Consider the following 22,383-nt stretch of genomic DNA (forward strand, 5'->3'; position numbering starts at 1 on the left):
TGCTTTAATGAGCTTTGGACCATCCCAGGTTGTTTAGATATAGTTACCTTAACGAGTATCAAAGCAGTGCTGGATGTCACTAAATGAACTATTGTAAGTTGAAGACTACCAAGACTTCTCGTTTAGGATTCCTTGGGAGACCAGAGAACAGAATAAAAACAGGTTTTGTGCTACTTCAGCACTGCCTAAACCAGTTGTCACCTTGTTGGTCCTTCTGAGGACCATTTGTGGTACACAAAACTTGGTACGCAGTGGCTTTTCTTAAAACCAAGCAACTTCAAAAAGTGTATGGACTCCGATTCCCAGCATTCCCCTTGCCAGCATGGGGAATTCTGGGAGTTGAAGTCCTGACAGTACTGGTTGGACAATTTTCTCGTCCCCCACGGTGCAATCATCCATTGCGTTGTCGGTTCGTTTGGGCCAAATCTCCGAATCTTTCCTAAAAAATGATAATTTTTTTTATCGCTGATGATAAAAGCTCTCCACCCTCCAGGCAGGACGTCAACTTGACTTCTCGGTCTTCTCTTTTGAAATTAAAGAACTAAAATCTGCTTTCCAAACAGTTCAAGCAGTCCTCAACGTCCAACCATTTCTTTACTGGCTATTTGAAGTTACGGCTGCATTGGAAAAAAAGTGGTTTGAGACCGGTCCTCGTGCTTACAACGATTACAGTATTCCCCATGGTCACGGGATCGATCTCCAGGCGCCTGGCGATGGCAGGTATTTGTGATGGTTGTAAGGTCCCAGATCAGTGCTCCATTGGAGAATGTGATTTATGGCATATCCTGTGAGGAGGCGGGAAATAGGCTTGTAGGTGGGCAGTAAATTACGTTGGGTAGAGCTGACTGACACCAATTTGCTTGGCAATGGGAAAATTCTAATCAGCGGTGTCCTAGCAGACATTTCATGACCAAACTAGGCAACATCTTCAGTGCAATCCTGTGAAAGTCTGATGCCAATTGTGGTAATTAACTCGAGGACTATTTACCCTTGTTCCCTGGACTTCCCCATATCGTGTTCGGATTTTGACTTTCGGCGTTCCATCTTGGGAGTCAGGAACGGAAATGGCTGACTTAAAAGGCTGTAAAAAGTTTTTCAGCGGAGCTCATCAATAAAAGTGCGATGTCGCACAAGTGCCCGGCCACAAATGTGCAAAAGATACATACGCCACAACTGGCAAGCAGGCAGCATCTGTTTGCAGTCATGAGACGAAATGTCCTGATATGTGAGTGGTCGTCTCGGGCTCTTCCTTTTGGCCAGCAAAAAGGGCTGCTGACGTTTCAAAACACCAGGCGGGCACAAAGTGCGTGTATTGTGTATGTTTGTGTCCCCCAGAAACACACAAGCACACCCCCTTCAGCAGAAGGCAATGCCCAGAATAAAAATACAATTTGATCCTGTGCGTAACTGGCCCTTTGCAAAAAATCATCCATCTCACAGTCTAAAGAAAAGCAAACTTTTTAATTTGGGGGGGGGGGGGTAACTTGCAGGAAAAGATGACATGCAAATATTCTGGAAGATGATGCTTGTAAAATCGCTACCTGAACGGCTCGGCTGATGCTAGCTATATATGTAGTCCTCGATTTACGACCGTTCATTTAGTGACCAACACGATGGCACTGAAACAACTGGCTTACATCTTCATTTTCACACTTAACCGTTGCAAAAATTCTCACAGTCACAAGATAAGAATTCGGCCACTTTTGCAACTGGCTCATGTTTATGACCCAATTTTCTGACCCTGACAAGCCGTCAGTTGGGGGTGGGGGAAGCCCAATCTGCTTAATGGGCGCACGAGCCGCTTAACCACCCTGATTTTGAAATAACCCTGATAAAACAGGTGGTCAAAATGGGGCAAAGTTCACTTTAAAACAGCTGCCTTGGCTTAATCACAGGCTCGATTGTGGTCGTTAGTCAAGGACTCCTATAAAGGACCTGGATAGAAAGATTTATGAATCTGGTGCTGTGGTGGCCTAGAGGTGGAGCTCTCACCTCACAATTAGGTAGCTGTGAGTTCGATCCTAGGTAGAGGCAGATATTTCTCTCTCTGGGCACACTGAGAATATATCTGCTGAACAAAACTCTGCGTTGGCAACAGGAAGGGCAGCCGGCCATGAAACTCTCCACTACATTAAATTGCCCAGAATCTGCCCTGCAAGAGATTACAGGATTGTTCAAAGATGATGATAGAAAGATTTCTAAAAACTATACTGGTGAGGCAACCCCCTTCTCCCCGAACAAAATGGTATTTAACAAAAAAAAACATAAAGGAGAGTTGGATTTTAAGGTAAGAGAGGGTAATAGAAGTAGCAACTCTATGTAATAACTTGAGCTATCAAGATATATATATATATATATATATTTATGAAAGGAACTAAAGTGATAGTTGGTGTAGAAATCTTATTAACACCACATTGTGGTAACGATTGGGATAATGTGGATTATTATGTAGGTGTAAATGTTCAATTATAAGAACAGATGCGTACCGCATATTTTTTTTCTTTTCTTCTTTTTTGGACAGAGATGATGTCCAAAACTTTTTCTTCTGCAGTTTGTAAACTAGCCAAGATTGTTAAAGAGATTTCTCAGCAATAAAAAAACAATCCTTTTTAAATTGCATTGTGTCTGTGTGCCGTTCTCATGACCCCTTGGCCGACAAGTCAGTTCTGCCCAAGGAATGTCTTTCAGCGAAGTTGGTTGCCAGAATGTTCAAGTTGCCCCCAATTTTATAACCATTCGAAATGCAAATGGCTTTGAAAAAAATATAATTTACAACTTGTCCCCACACTTGTTTCCCTTATTGTGTCTTGCCGAAGTAAATCAACAATTTGTAGCCTAGAACAGCGGTCGCCAACCGGTGGGCCGCAAGAAAATGTTGGTGAGCTGCAGAGAAATCTCACCCCCAGACCATCCCCCCAAAGCAAATAATCCAGGCTGTGCAGAAACACAAAGCTGCGCCTCCCATGGGAACCCTTCCTTGCCCACTCACTCCTTCCTTACCCGGCAAACTTGCCTGTTAAATTGCTATTTTCCCTTTTTCCGACCATCATCTGTTCTGCTGTGCCGGGAGATTTAGATTAGCTAGGAAGCAGGAAATGGTTGGATTTCTTGCTTTCTAGCTAGTCTTTAGATCTTCGGCTCTGCTTTTAAGCACAGCCGAACCTCCCTTAGGACTGAAGGTTCTGTTATTCAGTGCAGACTCACGGCAAGCAAATTTGAGAGGCTGAGCTAGCCGATGGCAGATAGATAGATCACTGAATGATTCCGTGAGCAACTCAATCTGCCTGCCTGCTTTGCCTGATTTTGGGTAAAAGTTGCTCTTTTTTATTATAAAAAAATTCAATATTTATATAAATATAATATTTGCATACAAGCCATGCCCAGCCAGTCACATGACCACCAAGCCACACCCACAAATTAGGCCACACCCACAGAACAGTTAGTGATCCCTGGGATTTAAAATTGGTGGTCCCTGAGGTCCAAAAGGTTGGTGACTCCTGGCCTAGAATCTTGCCGAAGTAAAGCAACAATTTGTAGTGCTATTGATATTCAACAGGCCTTGACACCCAACAGCTCATCTGTTGGAAGTTACTGTTCGAAGTTACAACCGCCACAAAAAGTAACATGGTCATGGTCACATCATCAAAATTTGGACGTTTGGCATCTGACTCGTATTTATGACAGTTGTAGTGTCCCAGAGGTCATGTGATCCCCTTTTGCAACCTTCCAATGAGCAACGTTGATGCGGAAGACTAAGTCACTTAACGACCGAATGGCAAACTTCACGGACGCAGGGATTCGCTTAAGAACCGTGTGTGTCAGGATTCCGTTTTATAGTTGCCAACAGAAAGGGGAGGAGTTTGAAAGAGCAGTGCAGCAGTTTGGAATCGAAAGTGCATTCCACTCATATCTTGCAAAGACAATTAAGCAACTGGAGTTTCTGCCGTGCAAATGTCTAACTGGAGAGCATAATTGATGACTCTTGGCTACAGGCGTGTTTCGTTGAATATGAATTATGATGCACCCAGAGGGGTGGGGGGAAACCAGGGTCAAGGGTGACAGGGAATGATGTGTCTCAGAATTGGCTGTCAGGATTCCAGCAGTGGCCCTATTTCAAGACAAGCTTCAGAAGGATTTCCAGAGGATTTATTAGGAGCTAACCGCTAACGTGTCCGTATGACGTGACCTGTGCATAGCCGATTCTGAGACACGTCATTCACTGTCACCCTTGACCTTGGTTTCCCCCCAACCCTCTGGGCATATCATAATTCATATTCTCCAACAGAACACGTCCATAGCCTAGAGTCATCAATCATGTTCCTCAATTAAGAGACCTGCATGGCAGAAACTCATCTCTTAGTTATAACTATTCATATATAACAGATCAGACATCCAGCCCTTGCTTCTCAAGGGAGACCGAGTGGAGCAAGTGGCCAGTTTTAAGTTTCTGGGTGTTACCCTAAAAGAGGACCTGACCTGGGGGCGGGGGGGGCTCACATTGCAGCCCTGGTCAAAAGGGCCCAGCAGAGATTATATTACCTGAGGCTTCTCAGGAAACAACCACTGAATGGAAAACTGCTGGTGACCTTCTACCGCTGCACCAGAGAGAGCATTTTAACCTTACTGCACCTCTGTCTGGTTTGCCAATTGCACCGTGGCAGATAGGACAGCCACTCCAGAGGGTGAAGGTCATTGCCCCTCAGAGGATCATGGGTTGCCCTCTCCCCTCTTTGGAAGAGCTTTATGGCTCCCGCTGCCTTAAGGAAGTTCAAAACATCCTCAAAGATCCATCTCATCCTGGGAACCCCCCCCTTTTTTTGAACTATTACCATCTGGCAGACGATACAAAATAATAAAAACAAGGGCAAATAGGCTGAAAAACAGCTTCTATCCCAGGGCAGGAGCTCTTTTGACTTCTGCTGTATAGTGCAATATGAATGCAATATCAGGGGTTTCCAATTCAATGTGTGGAGGGTGAAGGATGTGTGTTTGTGTTTATTTTCATGGTCATGATGTGCCCTGAAGATGGTGTTTGATTTCGTTGTTGTACAGGTGCAAGGACAATAAAAGTAAACTAATCTTTGTAAGATATGAATGGAATGCATTTTCAATTCCAAACTGCTTCACTGTTTTCGAACTCCTCCCCCGCTTTCTGTTGGCAACTACAAAACACTTTGAGTTCACACCGTGACAAAGGTCGTAAAACGAGGCAAAACTCAATCGTAATAAACAAGAATTAAAATTCAGAAGGAATAAAATGACAGGAATTGTTTGAACTCACAAAGAGGCAAAAATTTTATTGGGCACAGAATAAACGGGATTCATTCCGGCCTTTTCACTCGTAAATATAATACTGAATAATACTTTCCAAATATTTCTCAACTAAAATTTTAATTTTTAATCCTTTTTAACAAGTTCATGTTACTTCTGTTTTATTTTTCAATTAAAAATTTCTCCTACCTTTTCTGAGAAACTAAAAGGAACTTTGGTGGGGAATGATTTACAACTTCTAGATTTACCCAGAATTCTCGGCGGCGGTTGTACAGCCAGGGGAATTCTGGGAATTAAAATTGGGTGGGGTGGAATTATTAAAAGAGATTTTGATGGAGGAACTGAACAGAGATTTAAAGGTCTAAAGAAAATAAATTAAAGGTGCATATAGGGATGTTTAGGGAGGAGACGGGATACAGGCACCTAAGCCTTAAAAATTCTCATTTTTCTTTGCTTGAAATAGGATGTTGATTCTCAAACTTGGCACTTGAAGAGGGGAGGACTTCCAACTCCCAGAATCCCCCATCCAGCATCCTTTTAGGGAGTGAATTTCAGCGACCAGAATTAAAGCTTGCTAGCCAGGGGATTGTGAGAGTTGAAGTCCCATCTATTTTCAAGTCGATGAGATGCAGGACCTGCCAATCTTGACCAAGAGACGAATAGGGGGGGAAAATAAATGAAAAGCTCCATTTCAACTCAAGCTGGAATCCATCTCGCTGACAAACCATTGTTGACTTTGACTGATCAAGGCGTTTCTCTTCCATTTGCCCCGCAAAGGATCCCGACAGAATACTACACTCGGTGAAACCGAGTTACGAACCTGCCCGAAAAAGACCATTTCAAGTATGTTGTTTTTTTTTTCCACTCAAAATTCAGCCTCGAACCCCACCCTCCAAAAACACAATGGGGTGTCATCCCAAATTGTTAATTTTGGTACAACAATACTTCAAACGCCGGATCGTTTTCTCCCGACTGTTATTCTAAGCTCCGGCGGTGATGAGATTTTTAATCGCACAAGTTCCCGGGCCATTAATCCGTTTCCTTTCCCGAGAAAAATCCTTTGGGAACACTGCAGTAATTTAGATTATCTTTATATCTGAAAAATAAGACCCAATTGGAAAATAAGCCCTAGCCTATTTCAGGATGCTTCTAATATAAGTCCTACCCCAAAAATTAACCCGTTAAGATGGTCAGCCAGAGGAACACATTTGGAACCGTATTTTCCTGAAAATAAGACCTAACCAGAAAATAATGTGTTTACGAGAAAGTTTGTTGCAAAATCTGCCAACGTCGTTCCCGTGATAGAAAAATTTGGGGAAAAAATGGGAATTGCAGACTAAGGTGGAGTGTGGAACAATTCAATGGATCCAGGCCCAATTTAGGCGGCGAAGAAAAAAAAAAAAAAGAACCCATTCTCGTTTTTGAGGAATACTTGTTGCAACCAGCAGTCGAAAGTTGCGTTTCTCAAGCACGGCCCCTTTTAAGACAGGAGCCGAGCTTGTGAAATACCTCCGCTGTCAGGGTAGAAAAAGGGTAGAAACACAACGGCATTTGCCAAGGCATCAAAAGGGGGGTGGGGGAAAATTGTGGAAATTTTGCATCCTGCCGGGAAGATTGCATCTTCTCCGCCTCGCTGTGGTGGCGGCCTGTCACTGCACTGAGCATACGTCCAAAATGCAGAATTTGGCTCGGCAGGTGGGACAAGGCACGTGGCTGGAGAGCCAGGTCTCTGGGTGCTGCTGGTCCTGCTGGCTGGCGAACCATTTGCCCATACACAGCAGGCACCACATGGGGTAGCAGAAACACGGCTGGCATTCGCCCTCATGGAGCTCCCGGCAATTCTTCAGTAACTTGACGTTGGCCCGGGACTGCATGCAGCCAATGCAGAGGTCCAACTCCTGTGGAGGGAGGGAGCAGTAAGATCATTAGAGATGGTCGAAGCTGGGTGGTTTCCTTGCAGACGTCTCATGACCCAACTAGGTAGCGCCACCAGGGCTAGAAGGGGAAGAGGAGATGGTTTTCTTATGGACATTACATGACCCAACTAGGGAACGTCATCAATGCTGGGAGGGAGTGGGGTTTGTGGAGAGGAAGAGCAGGAGGACTGTGGGATCCTTGGCGCTCTCCGAATTTGGGGTTTTCTTACAGACGTTCCATGACCCAACTAGGGAACGTCATCAGTTTGAGAAAGGAGGAAGGAAAAGGAGGGAAGAAAGCAGGACTGTGGGGTCCTTGAGTTGGGTGGTTTCCTTGCAGACATCTCATGACCCAACGAAGGAACAGCATCAGGGGAGGAAGGGAGGAAAGAAAAAGGAGGGAGAGAGGAAGGAAGAAAGGAAGGAGAGGGAAAGGAGAGGGAGGGAAGGAAGAAAGGAGAGGGAAAGGAGGAGAACTGTGGGGTCCTTGGTGCTCCCTGAACATGGTTTCCTTGCAAACATTTCATAACCCAACAAGCGAACATCATCAGGGAAGGAAGTGAGAGAGGGAGGGAACTGTGGGGTCCTTGGTCTTCTCCCAGCTTGGGGGTTTTGTTACAGACATCTCATGACCCAACTAGGCAACGCCATCCATGGCAGAGAGGACTGTGCATAAGCAGAGAGCAAATCCCCACTTCCCATCTGGCAATGATGACGGCTTCCTTTTATGCCCAAATCGATCGTAAGCCAGGAATGACCAACCAGCCATCCCGTTGTCGGGATGCCGGACAGAAAAACTCACCTGGTTGCTGGGAACCAGGTATGGCGGGTTTCTCTCCACCAGGGAGCTGAAGGTCTCCAGGAAGAGGTCGCTCAGGCTCTGATGGATGACCACATTGGCCCCGTTCTGGATGGGGGCGCGGAGCTTGTCCTGCATTTCCCCGTATTCCGACGAGTTGAGCCTGTTGGGAAAAAACAAAGGTCAGGTCCAGATTTTGGGAACGAACGAAGTTGGATTCCAAAACAGACGATAAACCAGCCTATTTCTTTAGAACCCAAATGGTTCCTGACTTATGACGGTTGATTTACTGACCGTGCCAAGTTACAACAGCCCTGGGAGGAAAAAAGAGCCTTTCTCCACCCACAGTTACGGGATTTACATTTGACGGTTGGAATGTCCTGGGTTTTCTATGATCCCCTTTTGTTGATGAGGAAGGCCGATTCACTTAACAACCGTATGATTCATTTAAGGACATGATCCACTCAACCAAGGTGGGGAGAAATGCCGCAAAATGGGACAAAAGTCACTGAACACATTTCTCACCTAGCATGACAATTGCGGTCGTATGTTGAAGACTAGCGCCAAATAAAATACAGCTCATCCTCAACTTACGACCACAACAAAGCCCCGAAATTTCCATCGCTAAGCAAGATATTTGTGAAGCGAGCTCTGCCCTTCTGGAAGGCCTCTCTCGCCACAGGAGTTAAGTGAATCTCTGCAGTCAAGTCGAACGGTTGTTAAGTGAAGCTAGCTTCGACTTTGCTGGTCAGAAGGTTGCAAAAAGGGATCGCGTGACCCAAGGAGGGAGGCTGCAACCGTCGTAAATATGAAATCAGTGACCAAAGCTCTGAATTTTGATCACGTGACCGAATTTGTGATTAAAACCTGCAGGGATTCACTGAACGACCAATTCATTTTTGCGACCTTCTCGCCAAGCAAACTCGGGGGAGCCATATTTCCTTCACGACCGTGTGATGAAACAGTGGCCAGGATTGATTTAAAAACCGGTTCATAACTCTTAAGAACCAGTTGTGAACTGGTAAGAATGGCCGGCAAACAGGGCGCAACTCAACGCGCCGCAAAGCAGAAATTTTCAGGCCATAAAATCGAGGATTCAACAGAAACAGCCTTCCAGACTGCTAAACCGCATAGGCTCCAGGTTCAAATGCACTGCTCTGCCCCACGCGGAAACAAGATGCTGGGGACAAGCGTTACCGGATGTCAAAGGCCTTCACGCGGGGATCGGCGCTGGCCACGCGGATGGTGAGGAACTGTGCCGGCCTGTTGACGTCCAGCAAGAGGTCCTGCTGCCTAGAGTCTATGACGGTCAGCTGGAGGTCCCGTTGCAGCGCCGCGTGGAAAGAGTAGGTGGTGACTTTGAGGATCCAGCTGTCGGTCACGATCAGGCGGGCGCCAGCGGCGCCCGTGGCAAACTTGTCAATCCGGCGGAATTCGGTATTGATGGACAAGGCCACGGCCCGCCAGTTGGCATGGGGCGGCAAAGCAAAGGCAGAGAGGGTCCTGGCCAGCGGGTGGCGGGACCAACCATCCCGCGACCAGTAGTAGGCGAAGGTGACCGCGAGGACCAGGAGGAGGAGAGCACTGGCGAAGAAGACTTTCCAAGGCTCGGGCGCCTGGGAGATGGCGAAGAGCTGTTTTTCGGGCGCCGCAAGACCCATGCCCAGGTAGTAGCCTGGGGAAGAGTGAGAGGTTGTTCTTTCTTTCTATTTCTTTCTTATTTCTTCTTTTGTTCCTTTTCTTTCCTCCAGCTTATTTCCTTCTTTCCCTTCCTGTCTTTTTCCTTTCCTTCCTCCTTGTCTTTTCTCTTTCACCTTCGCGTTATTTTTGCTGTTCTGCCTTTCTCCTTCATTTCTTCCTTCCTTTTCACTCCTGCCTTCTTCCCAACCTATTTCCTTCATTCCCTCTTTCTTTTTCTCTTCCCTTCCTTCCGGTTTTATTTTGCTATCCTGCCTTTCTCCTTCTTTCCTCTTTCTTTCCTTCCTTCCCCCTTCTCCCTCCCTTTCTCTTCCTCTCCTTCCTTCCTTCCTTCCTAACTCTTCCCCCCTCCCTTTCTCCTCCTCCCCCTTCCTTCCTCTTCCCCCTTGCTTTCGGCTCCTCTCCTCCCTTTCTCCTCCTCTCCTTCCTTTCTTCCTCTCCTTCCTCTTCCCGCTCCTCTTCTCCTTCCTTTGTTCCTTCCTCTCCTTCCTCCCTCCTTCCCCTCCCTTTCTCCTCTCCTTCCTTCCTCCCCTTCCCCTCCTTCTCTTCTCCTTCCTCTCCCCCTTTCTCCTCTTTTCTCCCCTTTCCTTCCTTTTTCCTCCCTCCCTCCTCCCCCTTTCTCCTCCTCTCCTTCCTTTTTCTTCCTCCCTTCCTCCCTTTTCTTCCTTCCCTCCCTTTCTCCTCCTCTTCCTCCCCTCCCCAGCTGAATGGCGGGATCCAGACCCAGATCCTGAGTCTTCCCCTTCTACCCTCCCCACCTGGGGGCTCCCCTTCTTTCACACTCCCTTCCCTGCACCCCGTTTCTAGGGGTCTCCCCTTCCCCTTTCTCCTTCCCCCGATCCTGCACCCCCTTTCTTGGGGGAGTCTTCCTCTCCCTCTCCCTTTTGCGGGGGCGCCTATCCCCTCCCCTGGGTCTCCCCCTCCCCTTCTCCTTCCCCCGATCCTGCACCCCCTTTCTCGGGGGAATCTTCCCTTCCCACTCCCTTGGGTCTCCCCTTTCTCCTCCCCTCCTTTTTGGGGGTCCTCCCCCTCCTCCAGACTCAGAGCCAGCCCCCCTCTGCCCGCTCCCCGGGCAGCCCCTCACCCAGGGGCAGGGCGGCGTGGGCCACGAGGGTCACGGTGCCCCGCCGCAGGTGGTAGTGGACGAAGGCCACGTCCTCGCTGCCCAGCCAGCTGCCCAGCAGGTTCTGCACCGTCAGGCCGGCCAGGTGGAACTCGCTGGGCGGGAAGACGAAGCAGACGGCCAGCACCAGGTAGGCCAGCGTGAAGGTGGTCGCCGTGGGGGTCTCCATGGAGCCCCTCAAAAGCGCCCCCCGCCCCTTCCTCCTCCTCCTCCTCCTGCCGCCGCTCTCAGCCGAGTCCTCCTCCGGCGGAAGCCCCGCCCACTTAGGCCTCGCTGGAAGGAGAACTCTGGGAGTTGAAGCCCCGCCCACTTAGGCCTCGCTGGAAGTAGGGCGCGGGGAACACTGGGAGTTGAAGTTCGCCTCCGAGTCCCTAGGCCGGCGGAAGCCCGGCCCACTTAAGCCCCGCGCCAGGATCTCCGGGAGTTGAAGTCCCGCCTCATCCACGGAGTCCCCAGGCTGGATGATAAAGAACTCTGGGGAATCCCGCCTCCCCCACCTCCGGCAGCTCTTTCCTGCGACCATTTTTTTTCCGCGTGGGAACTCTGGGAGTTGAAGTCCTTCTGCCTCTTCCGCTTGCCCAGCTCTTCCTAACAGAATCACAATCACAGATTGACAGGGTTGGAAGGATACCTCGGAGTCATCTAGTCCAACCCCCTGCTCAAGCAGGACAAGCTTGACAGAAGCGTAGAATGACAGCTTCCAGCTTTCTTGCAAATTTACCCCACGGAAGTTATTTGTGGCGTATACCTTTCACAATACAGCCAGGCCTCGACTTAACGACTGTTCGTTTAGCAACCGTTCCAAGTTCCCAAAAACAAGGACCCGCTTTTGTGCATGACTTGTCACGCTAGCACCCCCCCTCCATATGATCAACGTTGGCGGCAGACTCATCTTTACGACGGTTGCAGCGACCTGTATGCGTGTCACATGTTCTCCTTTTGTGACCTCACCAGCTAAGTCCACGGGAAAGCCAGATTCGCTTAACGACCATGTTCCTAACTCTTAACAAAGACAGTCATCTCTTTTAACACTTGTCCAGCAAAGTCATCAAATTTGCTTGGAATGTCTCACTCAGTGACAGAAATGTGGATTTCAATTGTTGGCCGTTAGTTGAGGATATCATGAAAAGAAATTTCTTGCAGGAATCTCCTGGGCTCGCATATAGGGAAGCAACCCTGCTGCAGCTGGAGTTTTTTTCTTCCCCTCCGTCCACTATATCTTTATAAACCTTGGCTCTCCTGGTGGTCTCCCATCCCAAAGTATCAAAAATCTTCTTTCCAGAATTAGTTCCCCTCTGGGCCAAGTTTCAATCCTGATTTTCAACTCAGATGAGTCCTCAGCTTATAAGCATTTGATTTTGGGACCATTCAAAGTGCCAACAGGGGCAGAACGAAGTGAGATACAACCATCGTAACATCCAAATTTGGAGCTTGGCAACTGACTTGTATTTATGACAGTTGCGGCATCACTGGGGGTGGGAGGCTCATGGGATCCCCTTTTGTGACCTTCCGACAAGCCGGAAGCCCAGATTTGCTTACCGGTCATGTTCCGAACAGAACAACGGGCAGCGATTCACTTAACAACAGTGGCAAGAAAAGCTTGTGAAATGAAGGCAAAGCTCACTTTTAACAACCGTCCGGCTTAGTGGCAGAAATTTGGAAGATTCAATGGTGGTCACAAATTGATGGCTATACCAATAGGAGGTATATTTCTATCTGCTACTATTATTTTTCTTGCTTATTAGTTTAGTTTACTTTTATTGTCTTTGCACCTCGTACAACGAAATCAAACACCATCTTCAGTGCACATCATGACCATGAAAATAAACACAAACACACATCCTTCACCCTTCACACATTGAACCGGAAACCCCTACACCAGGGATCCCCAACCTTTTCGACGCGCTGCCCGGTTCCGACATCAGCTGGGCGCCGCGCCCGGCCAGTGCCAGCGTCAACTGGGCGCCGCCATCATTTTATGACGAAAAGGCGCTTCGGTGGCGTCACGGAGCGCTGTTTAGTCATAAAAAGATGGCGGCGCCAGCGCTTCTGGTGAGCTTTTTCGGTAGAAATGGCTTTCTACCCGGAAAAGCTCACCGAGCTGGCGCCGCCATCTTTTATGACGAAACAGCGCTTCCGGTGAGCTTTCCAAAAAGATGGCGGCGCCAGCAACCAGCGGCCCGGTAAGGCTTGTTCCGCATGCCCGGTACCGGTCCGCGGACCGGCGGTTGGGGACCCCTGCCCTACACCACACCAACACTGCACTATACAGCAGAATTCAAAAGAGCTCCTGCCCTGGGATAGATGCTGTTTTTCAGCCTACTTGTCCTTGTTTTTATTATTTTGTATCGTCTGCCAGATGGTAATAGTTCAAAAAAAGGGGTTCCCAGGATGAGATGGATCTTTGAGAATGTTTTGAACTTCCTTAAGGCAGCGGGAGCTATAAAGCTCTTCCAAAGAGGGGAGAGGGCAACCAATGATCTTCTGCGCAATGACACAGCAAACCTTCTTGCCACAGCTCGCATCGATGTGCCATCCTGGATGAGCTGCACTACCTGAGCCACTTGTGTGGGTTGCAGACTCCGTCTCATGCTACCACTAGAGTGAAAGCACCGCCAGCATTCAAAAATGACCAAACCATCAGCCAGAAAGCATAGGAACTGAGAAGTGGTCTGTGGTCACCACCTGCAGAATCACTCCTTTATTGGGGATGTCTTGCTAACTGCCTCTGCTTTCCACCTGTTGTCTATTCCATTTGCACAACAGCATGTGAAATTGAGTGTCAATCAGTGTTGCTACCTAACTGGACAGTTTGATTTCACAGAAGTGTGATTGACTTGGAGTTATATTGTGTTGTTTAAGTGTTCCCTTTATTTATTTTTTGAGCAGTGTATATTTACATATATAAAAGTGAAATACTCTAAGAAATAAAACAATTCAAAAATAAAATGTAGGTGAAGAGAATAGTACAGTATATTATAGCATTAAGAAGACAGTTGCTCTATAGACCTTTGATGTAATCCTGCTGTAAATATATTTTCTAATGCATTTACTCATTGTTAAATTACATCCTCCTGTATCAGGTAAATTACATCCTCCTGTATCAGGTAATGCCACCCTATTTCCTCCAGGAATTGGTACCTATCTCAAACTGTCAAGGCAATTCACATACACGTTTGACATAACAAAGACCAAAGTGATCAATTAGGACAATAGGAGAAGAGATAATAAAAGATAAAACATTACTCTAACTTCCTTGAACAATTGAAGTTAGATTTTGTTTTTCAAAGCATCTGCTTAAATTTAATCTTGGCACATTGTGATTTTAAGTTATAACCAGACCTTTACTTTGCATAGGTGAATATGTTAGAGATGCATATAATCATTAAGTTGTACTAAGATGGCTGGAGAGAAGATGTGTTGAATGTGTGTTACTGTGTGGTGTTAGGAAATAGATATTTCTTTGTTAGAAAGAGGCCCTGCTGAAGAGATATTCCTTAATGCCAAGTAAGATAAGAAAAAGCCATGTTGACAAAAAATGGGAGGTCATTGGGAGGTATCAAAGGAGATGATGTGGTCTCCATAAGGCATTTCGGATTATCTGTGTTCAGTCACTGGGTCGATGTAGAAGGGGCGTGGGGGAGTTGGGAAAAAACTATAAAATGTAATGTTTTGAAATCTTGCAGTGTGGGTCTTGGCTCGAACTTCATGTTGAGTTAAGCTAAGATCTAACCGCTCTTTGCAAACAGCTTTTGTTCTTCATTTTGTTGGCTTTGATTTAAGCTTGCAAATAAATTCTTTGTGTTTTCACTGATCCAAGTTTTTCTTATTTGGAGTCATTTCCAACAATACCCCTCATGCATCATCACAAAATCTCCAGAACCGTAAAGCCTACAAACTTGACATTTGGCACCTATGTTCTTCTTGGCTTCTAGGGGCTAAGCAAGGATTTTTCAAAAGGACCATCGGAGCATTTGGAGTATTTCCTGTGTTATTATTATTAACACGCTCTGATCCTAAGGAGTTCTACTCCCCTTCCCCACCTAAAAAGAAACCTCTTCCAAATGCAAAACACAGAGGAGTTTCAGTTTCACAGCACCAAGCACCTTTAGTCCAGAACAGTTGAGCTAAGCCACGCCCAGGCTCCTTGCTGTCTCTTTGCTCACACAGCAAATATGGTTTCAGTTTCCAAACAGCCCTCCACTCTCACACGCTGACAGGATACTAGCCAGATGAATGCCGATGGATGCTAGTAGGCAGAGGCGGAATTCCCACCCCACTTATTTTCCGCCCCAAAAACTAAGCCCGACCACATGGTTTCATAGCGAAGCGTGGGTATCCAGCTAGTCTCTAATCTTTCTAATACCTTTTTTTCAGGGGTTTTAAGAGTTAGTAAATCCAGGATGGAGCAAAGCAATTAAGTTTTCAAGAGGTTGATTTATTAATTTTAAGCATGCACGTCTCCAACACATTATTTTTCAGGGCGATGCACACACAAACATTTCTTTTATTTCCTGCATTGTGACGCTGGGTACGGGGTTGTGCGGTCAGCTTCCGGAAGACGGCTTCTGCAAGGACGGAAAATCACCCTCACTTTTAGAAGTCGGGACGGTCTTTCTGCAACTTGCTGTAATCCATGTTGACAGAAATAAACTGGAGGGGGGGGAATAAGAATTATGAAGAGAAACATTCCAGTTTTTCCAAAAAAAAAGATGTGAAAGAAATGAGGGGAAAAAACATGAAAAGCCAGCTGGGTGACTTTGGGCCAATCACCAGGAAACAAGGAGTTCTAGTCCCACCTTAGGCATGAAAGACAGCTGGGTGACTTTGGGCCAATCACCAGGAGGCGGAGAGTTCTAGTCCCGCCTTAAGCATGAAAAGCCGGCTGGGTGACTTTGGGCCAATCACCAGGAGACAAGGAGTTCTAGTCCCACCTTAGGCATGAAAGACAGCTGGGTGACTTTGGGCCAATCACCAGGAGACGGAGAGTTCTAGTCCCGCCTTAAGCATGAAAAGCCGGCTGGGTGACTTTGGGCCAATTGCCAGGAGACGGGGAGTTCTAGTCCCGCCTTAAGCATTAAAAGCCGGCTGGGTGACTTTGGGCCAATCGCCAGGAGACGGGGAGTTCTAGTCCCGCCTTAAGCATGAAAAGCCGGCTGGGTGACTTTGGGCCAATCACCAGGAGACGGAGAGTTCTAGTCCCGCCTTAAGCATGAAAAGCCGGCTGGGTGACTTTGGGCCAATCGCCAGGAGACAGCCAGCATGAAGGGTGGACTTCAACTCCCAGAATTCCCCGGCCTGCATGCTTTAAGAAGGGAGGATTTCCAAAAAATGTTGAGCGGCGTCTATAGTTCCATTCTTGGTCAGAGAGAAAATAAATAAAGAGTATAGAAGAGAATAAAATAACCAAGTAGGAAGGGACCCTGGAGGTCATCTACTCCAACCCCTTGCTCAAGCAGGAGATCCTAAGAGAATCATAGAATAACAGAGACGGAAGGGACCTTGGAGGTCATCTAATCCAACCCCCTGCTCAAGCAAGAGATGCTTCGAGAATCATAGAACAGGGAAGGGACCTTAGAGGGCATCTAGTCCTTGAGTGAGGTACCCACCTATATGGAAGACTGTAAAAGTCTTGATCTTAGAATTTAAGCGGCTTTTATCTTCTTAAGTTTTTTATTTTCATTCGCCTGGCTGGATCCTAAAGCTAATTTAAATCCAGCCCTTTAATCCGTGTCCTTTCTTATATAAACTCTCAAAATAAAACACTTTTTGAGGAAGGGAGCGCCTTGAAATCACAGAATAGCAGAGTTGGAAAGGCCCCTGGAGGTCATCTAGTCCAACCCCCTGCTCAAACCAGAGACCCTTTCGGAAATATCGAATTAGCAAAGTTATAGCTGCATCTATAGTTCCATTCTCGGTCAGAAAAAGAATAAATAAGGAGAATAAAAGAGAATGAAATAATTGAGTTGGAAGGGATCCTGGAGGTCATCTAGCCCACCCCTCACCCCTTGCTCGGAATGCCCTGGGGCAAAGCCTGTCATATATATCCCGAGCCTCGCCATTGATTCACCACTGAAAATGCCCACACCTTGTAACGGTGAGTAGGATCCAGATTGTTCCACGGCTCCGGGTTATTCTTCTTATCCCATCTAGGAGGAAAAAAATGAGGAGGAAATTAGACATAATCACAACACTGTCTGAAGGCAGTCCTCGCTTAACAACTAGTTGCTCCGCTCTAGAGTTACGACGGGCCTTTGCAAAATGACTTGACACTCTTTTTTGAAGTTTTAATGGCCTCACCTCTCCCCCCTCCCCCCCAAAAAGTACTGGGTTGTGATCTTAGTTTCTGGTATGGGACACATAACGCCCATGTGTGTGGGGGGGGAAACGGGCTCACTTAACGACTGCTATATTCACTTAGCGTTTCATGACCCAACTAGGTCATCAGTACTAGGGGAGTACATCATCAGTACTAGGGGAGGAGGGGGAGGACTTGTGGGGTCCTTGGTGCTCTCTGAGCTGGGTGGTTTTCTTGCAGACGTCTCATAAGCCAACTAGGGAACATCATCAGGGCTAGAAGGAGTGTGGGGTTTGCTCTCTGTTGACAACAATATAATCTCGCTCCTTTCTAGCCCTGATGATGTTCCCTAGTTGGGTCATGAGATGTCTGCAAGAAAACTGCCAAAGTTAGAAAGCACCAGTCCTCCTCATTCTTCCTCCTCTTCTTCCTTTCTTTCTCCTTCTCTTTCTCCTACCTTCTAGCCCTGATGACCTTCCCTAGTTGGGTCATGAGATGTCTGCAAGAAAACTGCCAAAGTTAGAAAGCACCAGTCCTCCTCATTCTTTCTCCTCTTCTTCCTTTCTTTCTCCTTCTCTTTCTCCTACCTTCTAGCCCTGATGACCTTCCCTAGTTGGGTCATGAGATGTCTGCAAGAAAACTGCCAAAGTTAGAAAGCACCAGTCCTCATTCTTTCTCCTCTTCTTCCTTTCTTTCTCCTTCTCTTTCTCCTACCTTCTAGCCCTGATGACGTTCCCTAGTTGGGTCATGAGATGTCTGCAAGAAAACTGCCAAAGTTAGAAAGCACCAGTCCTCCTCATTCTTTCTCCTCTTCTTCCTTTCTTTCTCCTTCTCTTTCTCCTACCTTCTAGCCCTGATGACGCTCCCTAGTTGGGTCATGAGATGTCTGCAAGAAAACTGCCAAAGTTAGAAAGCATCAGTCCTCATTCTTTCTCCTCTTCTTCCTTTCTTTCTCCTTCTCTTTCTCCTACCTTCTAGCCCTGATGACGTTCCCTAGTTGGGTCATGAGATGTCTGCAAGAAAACTGCCAAAGTTAGAAAGCACCAGTCCTCATTCTTTCTCCTCTTCTTCCTTTCTTTCTCCTTCTCTTTCTCCTACCTTCTAGCCCTGATGACGTTCCCTAGTTGGGTCATGAGATGTCTGCAAGAAAACTGCCAAAGTTAGAAAGCACCAGTCCTCCTCATTCTTCCTCCTCTTCTTCCTTTCTTTCTCCTTCTCTTTCTCCTACCTTCTAGCCCTGATGACGTTCCCTAGTTGGGTCATGAGATGTCTGCAAGAAAACTGCCAAAGTTAGAAAGCACCAGTCCTCCTCATTCTTCCTCCTCTTCTTCCTTTCTTTCTCCTTCTCTTTCTCCTACCTTCTAGCCCTGATGATGTTCCCTAGTTGGGTCCCAAGATGTCTGCAAGGAAACCACCCAGCTCAGAGAGCACCAAGGACTCCCCACTGACCATGACGCCCAAGGGAATTTTGGGAGTTGAAGTCCAGACAGTGTGAATCACAGTCATATAAGCCTTTTTTTCAACACCACTCTAACTTCCAACCGAGTTTTATGCCGAGTGGTTGTTTGCACAATGCGGAAACATAGCGACAAATTCAGCTCCAGACCCAGAATTTCTTCCACCACCACCACCCCAACAATGGTGGTTTGTAGGATAATAAACCAGGTTTGATGCAGGCACGACGGAGACTTACCTGACTTCGGGACAGAACAAAGCCAGACGCATCAGATAGAGTCCAGCTCCAGCCACAGCGGTCCCCATAATTAAGAAAAGTGGAATCAGCTAGGAGAAGGGGGAAAAAGTACCAAATTCGGATTCAAAAGTCCTCAAATTTATGCCCGTTTCACGACCATCAGAAGTTTGGCCGTTGGGAAAGTGGGCGAGGCCAAAACATAAGCAACCCAGGCCGTTCCACGCCTGGCGACCACAACAGCGCCTCCAAATTTTGAGCTTGGCCTCGTTTTACGAGTTTTCTCATCAGCATCACTAAATGAATCCCCACTGGAGTTATCATTAAGTGAATCAGTCTTCCCCCCCATTCAATTTGGCTGATCAAGATGTTTGCCAAAGGGGATCAAGTTGTAAAGACAAATTGGTTATCGAGCATAGGAGTCTGGATCACGGAACGTGGAGGACGGTGCAGAAGTCATTAAGTGGGAAAAGCAGTCACTAAATGAGCAGTGGTAACTCGAGGACTAACTGTCCCTTACTGGAAAGAGCTAATTGTAGAAATCTTAATTCTGAAAAGTAAAATTCCCTTAAGGCTCAAGGTAGGTGGTCCTCGACTTACAACGGTTCTTTAGCAACCATTCCAAGTGACAACAGCGCTGACAAAATGAACTTACGACCGTCTTTCACACTTACGACCATCCAGCCTTCCCCGGGGTCACATGATCAAACTTCAAACACTTTGACCAGACTCGTATTTATGACGATCACGGTGTTCCTGCAATCTTTCAATGACCTTCAGTCAATGGGGGATTCACTTAATGACCGCATCACAAACAGTAATCACCGGGATTCGCTGAGCGACAGTGGCAAGAAAGGTTGAAAAAGGAGGCCAAACGGGCAGAAGCACCTCGCTTAGCGATGGAGCGATTCCCAATTGACAGCGGGGAGAAAGGTCATAAAATGGAGGAAGTGACTCGCTTAGGGACAGAAAGGTCAGTCGTAAATTGAGGACTGCCTATAGTTGGCCACTCCCAGTTGGATGGAGAAGAGATGAATGATGGGATTAAAGACTGCCACCCACGAGGGAAGCAACGACTGCGGGATGATGGGAGTTAGAGTCCAGGCAGGTGAAATCCCTCTCCAAGTGCCTGCCGGGGATGATGGGGCCTGGAGTGGCTGCTGAAAAACAGCCAGGGTGAAAAGCGGTCATATGTCAGGTTTGAAATTGTTTACTTTGGCCATTGGATGAAAGGTTGTTAAATCGCCCTGTATAACAACAGATGTAACTTATGGGGAGGCGGAGCCAAAAAAAAAACAACACTTCCCAACAGCCTTTGGGCTCACACAGCCAACGTCTGTAATTGTGGGTCTTTCTCCTATTTTGTGTTCTTGTTGTATATCCACAAGCATAAATGCCCCCTTAGGTTAGGCTAGATGACTCTAGGGCATGGGTCTCAACCTGGCACTTTAAGCCTGGCGGACTTCAACTCCCAGAATTCCCAGCCAGCTGGCTGGGGAATTCTGGGAGTTGAAGTCCGCCAGGCTTAAAGTTGCCAAGGTTGAGACCCATGCTCCAGGGTCCTTTTCCAGCCAGCGTCAATCAAATAAGACCACCATCCCCATCTTCCCCAGCCAGACTGGAGGGAGGCTGGGGAGGATGCAGCCGAAAGCCAAATGGAAGCAGCCCTGGGATATGCCGCGCTGGGGGGTGGGATGGGCATTGTAGTCCATCAGTGGGACTGGCTGGCGTGGATGGGAGCGATGGGAGGTGGAGTCCCAGCTAGACGATGGGAGGTGGAGTCCCAGCTAGGCTTGAAAATGGTAGGCCTGAAAGGGTAGACAGAACTCGCTCCAATTGGGGATGATGGAAGCTGGAGTCCTGGCAGATGAAACAACTCCCAAGGCCATGGAGAATGGGAGCTGGAGTCCAGGCAGCTAAAAGATCCATAGGAAAGTTTGCATTGACTGCGGATGATGGGAACTGGAACCAGGCCTATAAAAAGCCCCACTGAGGGCAGGGCCAGCCGGGGAGTATGGGAGCTGGAGTCCAGGCACATAAAAGACCCAGATGGGGAGATGTTCTGGCTGGGAATGGTGGGGACTGGAGTCCAGGCATACAAAAGACTCCTAGGAAGGGTAGGACTAGGGAGGATGGGAGAGGGAGTCCAGGCATATAAAAGACTCTTCAGGGGCCAGGAGCGACACCCGGGGATCATGGGAGTTGGAGTCCAGGCATGCAAATGGCCCTTAGAGTTGGCTGCTCTAGCCAGGGACGATGGGGGCTGGAATCCAGGGACATAAAACCATCGAAGGTGGGCTACCGCGGCAGGGGATTATGGGAGCCAGTGTCCAGGCAGGCAGTGACCTCTACGGTAGGTCGCTCCACTAAGGGACTCCACCCGGGGATCATGGGAGTTGTAGTCCAGACATACAAATTATACCCCGAAGGTGGGCTACACCAGCCGGGGATGATGGGAGCTGGAGTCCAGGCAGGCAAAATGACCTCTACGGTACATGATTGGAGCTGGAGTCCTTGCATAACAAATGACCCCGAGGCTCGGCTGCTTCGGCCGGGGACGATGGGGACGGGAGTCCCCGGCATGCAAATGACCCTTGGGGGTCCGTCCCGGCCGAGGACGATGGGGGCGGGAGTCCCAGGGAGCCACTCACGCTGGGCCGATGCTTGACTTGGTGGCGGAGGAAGCCAATCAGGCCCGAGCTGGAGGCGGCAGGGGAGGCGGCGGCGGCCGGAGGGACGCGGGACTGCGCTTGCTGCTGCGACATGGCGGCCAGATCAATGTCAAGCCAGGACCCCGCGCAGGCACTCAAGTAACCACCTCTGCGGAGGACCGCGCATGCGCAACAGCCCCCCTCTGCGGAGAACCAAGGATCACGAGGCCGCTCTGCGCCTACGCGACAGCCTTTCCCCCGCCCGCCTACCCAACTGCGCCTGCGCGCTCAACTTGGCCGCCAGGGGGCGACCGAGACCGCGGAGGGAAAACAATGCAGAGAAAAATCGTAAGCTAACCGAGTTCGGGCTGGATCAAAAGGACAGACCCCGCCATAGAGACTCCGCCTAGCGCGGCGTGCCTCTTCTCTACGTAACAGGAAAAATCTCAGAGGTGGAGACACTGCTTACGCTCGGCCAGAAATGCGGGGTCCGTCATTTGTTTAGTCGACCAGAAGGTCGGACCTCCCGCCATAGAGTGTCTTCCTAGCGCGGCATCCTTTTTTCCCCCCTCCCTAACCGGAAGCGCCTCTCCATTGTTCAGCCGACCGGAAAATCGGATCCCAGCCATCGAGACTAACCGGGGCTTCCCTTTTCTCCACCAACTAACCGGAAAGCTTCGCCACCGCCGAGAGCGGGGGAGGGAGGAAAGGAGAGAGAGAGAGCTGCCTCCTAGTGCCCTCTTCCTCTCCCTAACAGGAAACCTCCCCCTCTATTCTTTTGCCGACCAGTGGGTCGCACCCACTCACGGCATAGAGTCCCCTTCTAGCGCGGCCTCCCTTCTACCATCTCTACGAGGAAGCTGCACCCCCTCCCGCCATAGAGTATCCCTCCCAGTGCGCCCGCACTTTTCCTCTCCCTAACCGGAAACCCCACCTC

At 48.2% G+C, this 22,383-nt stretch overlaps 2 protein-coding genes across 2 annotated transcripts; both read right to left on the reverse strand.

Annotated features, from left to right (window-relative positions):
- Nucleotides 1-5,270: 5,270 nt before the first annotated feature.
- On the reverse strand, nt 5,271-11,041 carry TMEM129 (transmembrane protein 129, E3 ubiquitin ligase). The gene is made up of 4 exons (XM_026689032.2): nt 10,769-11,041; nt 9,184-9,661; nt 7,990-8,149; nt 5,271-7,169 (listed from the first exon to the last, which is right to left on the reverse strand). Exons 1-4 carry the CDS (start codon nt 10,974-10,976, stop codon nt 6,921-6,923), a joined length of 1,095 nt encoding a protein of 364 aa, XP_026544817.2. The 5' UTR covers nt 10,977-11,041; the 3' UTR covers nt 5,271-6,920.
- Nucleotides 11,042-15,224: 4,183 nt separating this feature from the next.
- Nucleotides 15,225-22,325, reverse strand: COXFA4 (cytochrome c oxidase associated subunit FA4). Its single transcript, XM_026689034.2, has 4 exons — nt 21,447-22,325; nt 18,799-18,887; nt 16,896-16,956; nt 15,225-15,460 (listed from the first exon to the last, which is right to left on the reverse strand). Exons 1-4 carry the CDS (start codon nt 21,558-21,560, stop codon nt 15,404-15,406), a joined length of 321 nt encoding a protein of 106 aa, XP_026544819.1. The 5' UTR covers nt 21,561-22,325; the 3' UTR covers nt 15,225-15,403.
- Between the last annotated feature and the right edge of the window lie 58 nt (nt 22,326-22,383).

The sequence above is a fragment of the Notechis scutatus genome, chromosome Z (assembly GCF_049901735.1).
Source record: "Notechis scutatus isolate UNSWTSFEM ecotype Mainland chromosome Z, rNotScu1.2, whole genome shotgun sequence".
NCBI lineage: Eukaryota > Metazoa > Chordata > Lepidosauria > Squamata > Elapidae > Notechis > Notechis scutatus.

Coding starts and splice junctions, on each gene's coding strand:
- TMEM129 (XM_026689032.2), bottom strand. CDS start 10,976: ATGGAGACCCCCACGGCGACCACCTTCACGCTGGCCTACCTGGTGCTG. Junction 9,662..10,768: donor CCACGCCGCCCTGCCCCTGG/GTGAGGGGCTGC, acceptor ACTCTTCCCCAG/GCTACTACCTGGGCATGGGT. Junction 8,150..9,183: donor GTGAAGGCCTTTGACATCCG/GTAACGCTTGTC, acceptor TTTTCCCAACAG/GCTCAACTCGTCGGAATACG.
- COXFA4 (XM_026689034.2), bottom strand. CDS start 21,560: ATGTCGCAGCAGCAAGCGCAGTCCCGCGTCCCTCCGGCCGCCGCCGCC. Junction 18,888..21,446: donor AAGTCAAGCATCGGCCCAGC/GTGAGTGGCTCC, acceptor CCCTTCTCCTAG/CTGATTCCACTTTTCTTAAT. Junction 15,461..16,895: donor ATCCTACTCACCGTTACAAG/GTGTGGGCATTT, acceptor CCCCCCCTCCAG/TTTATTTCTGTCAACATGGA.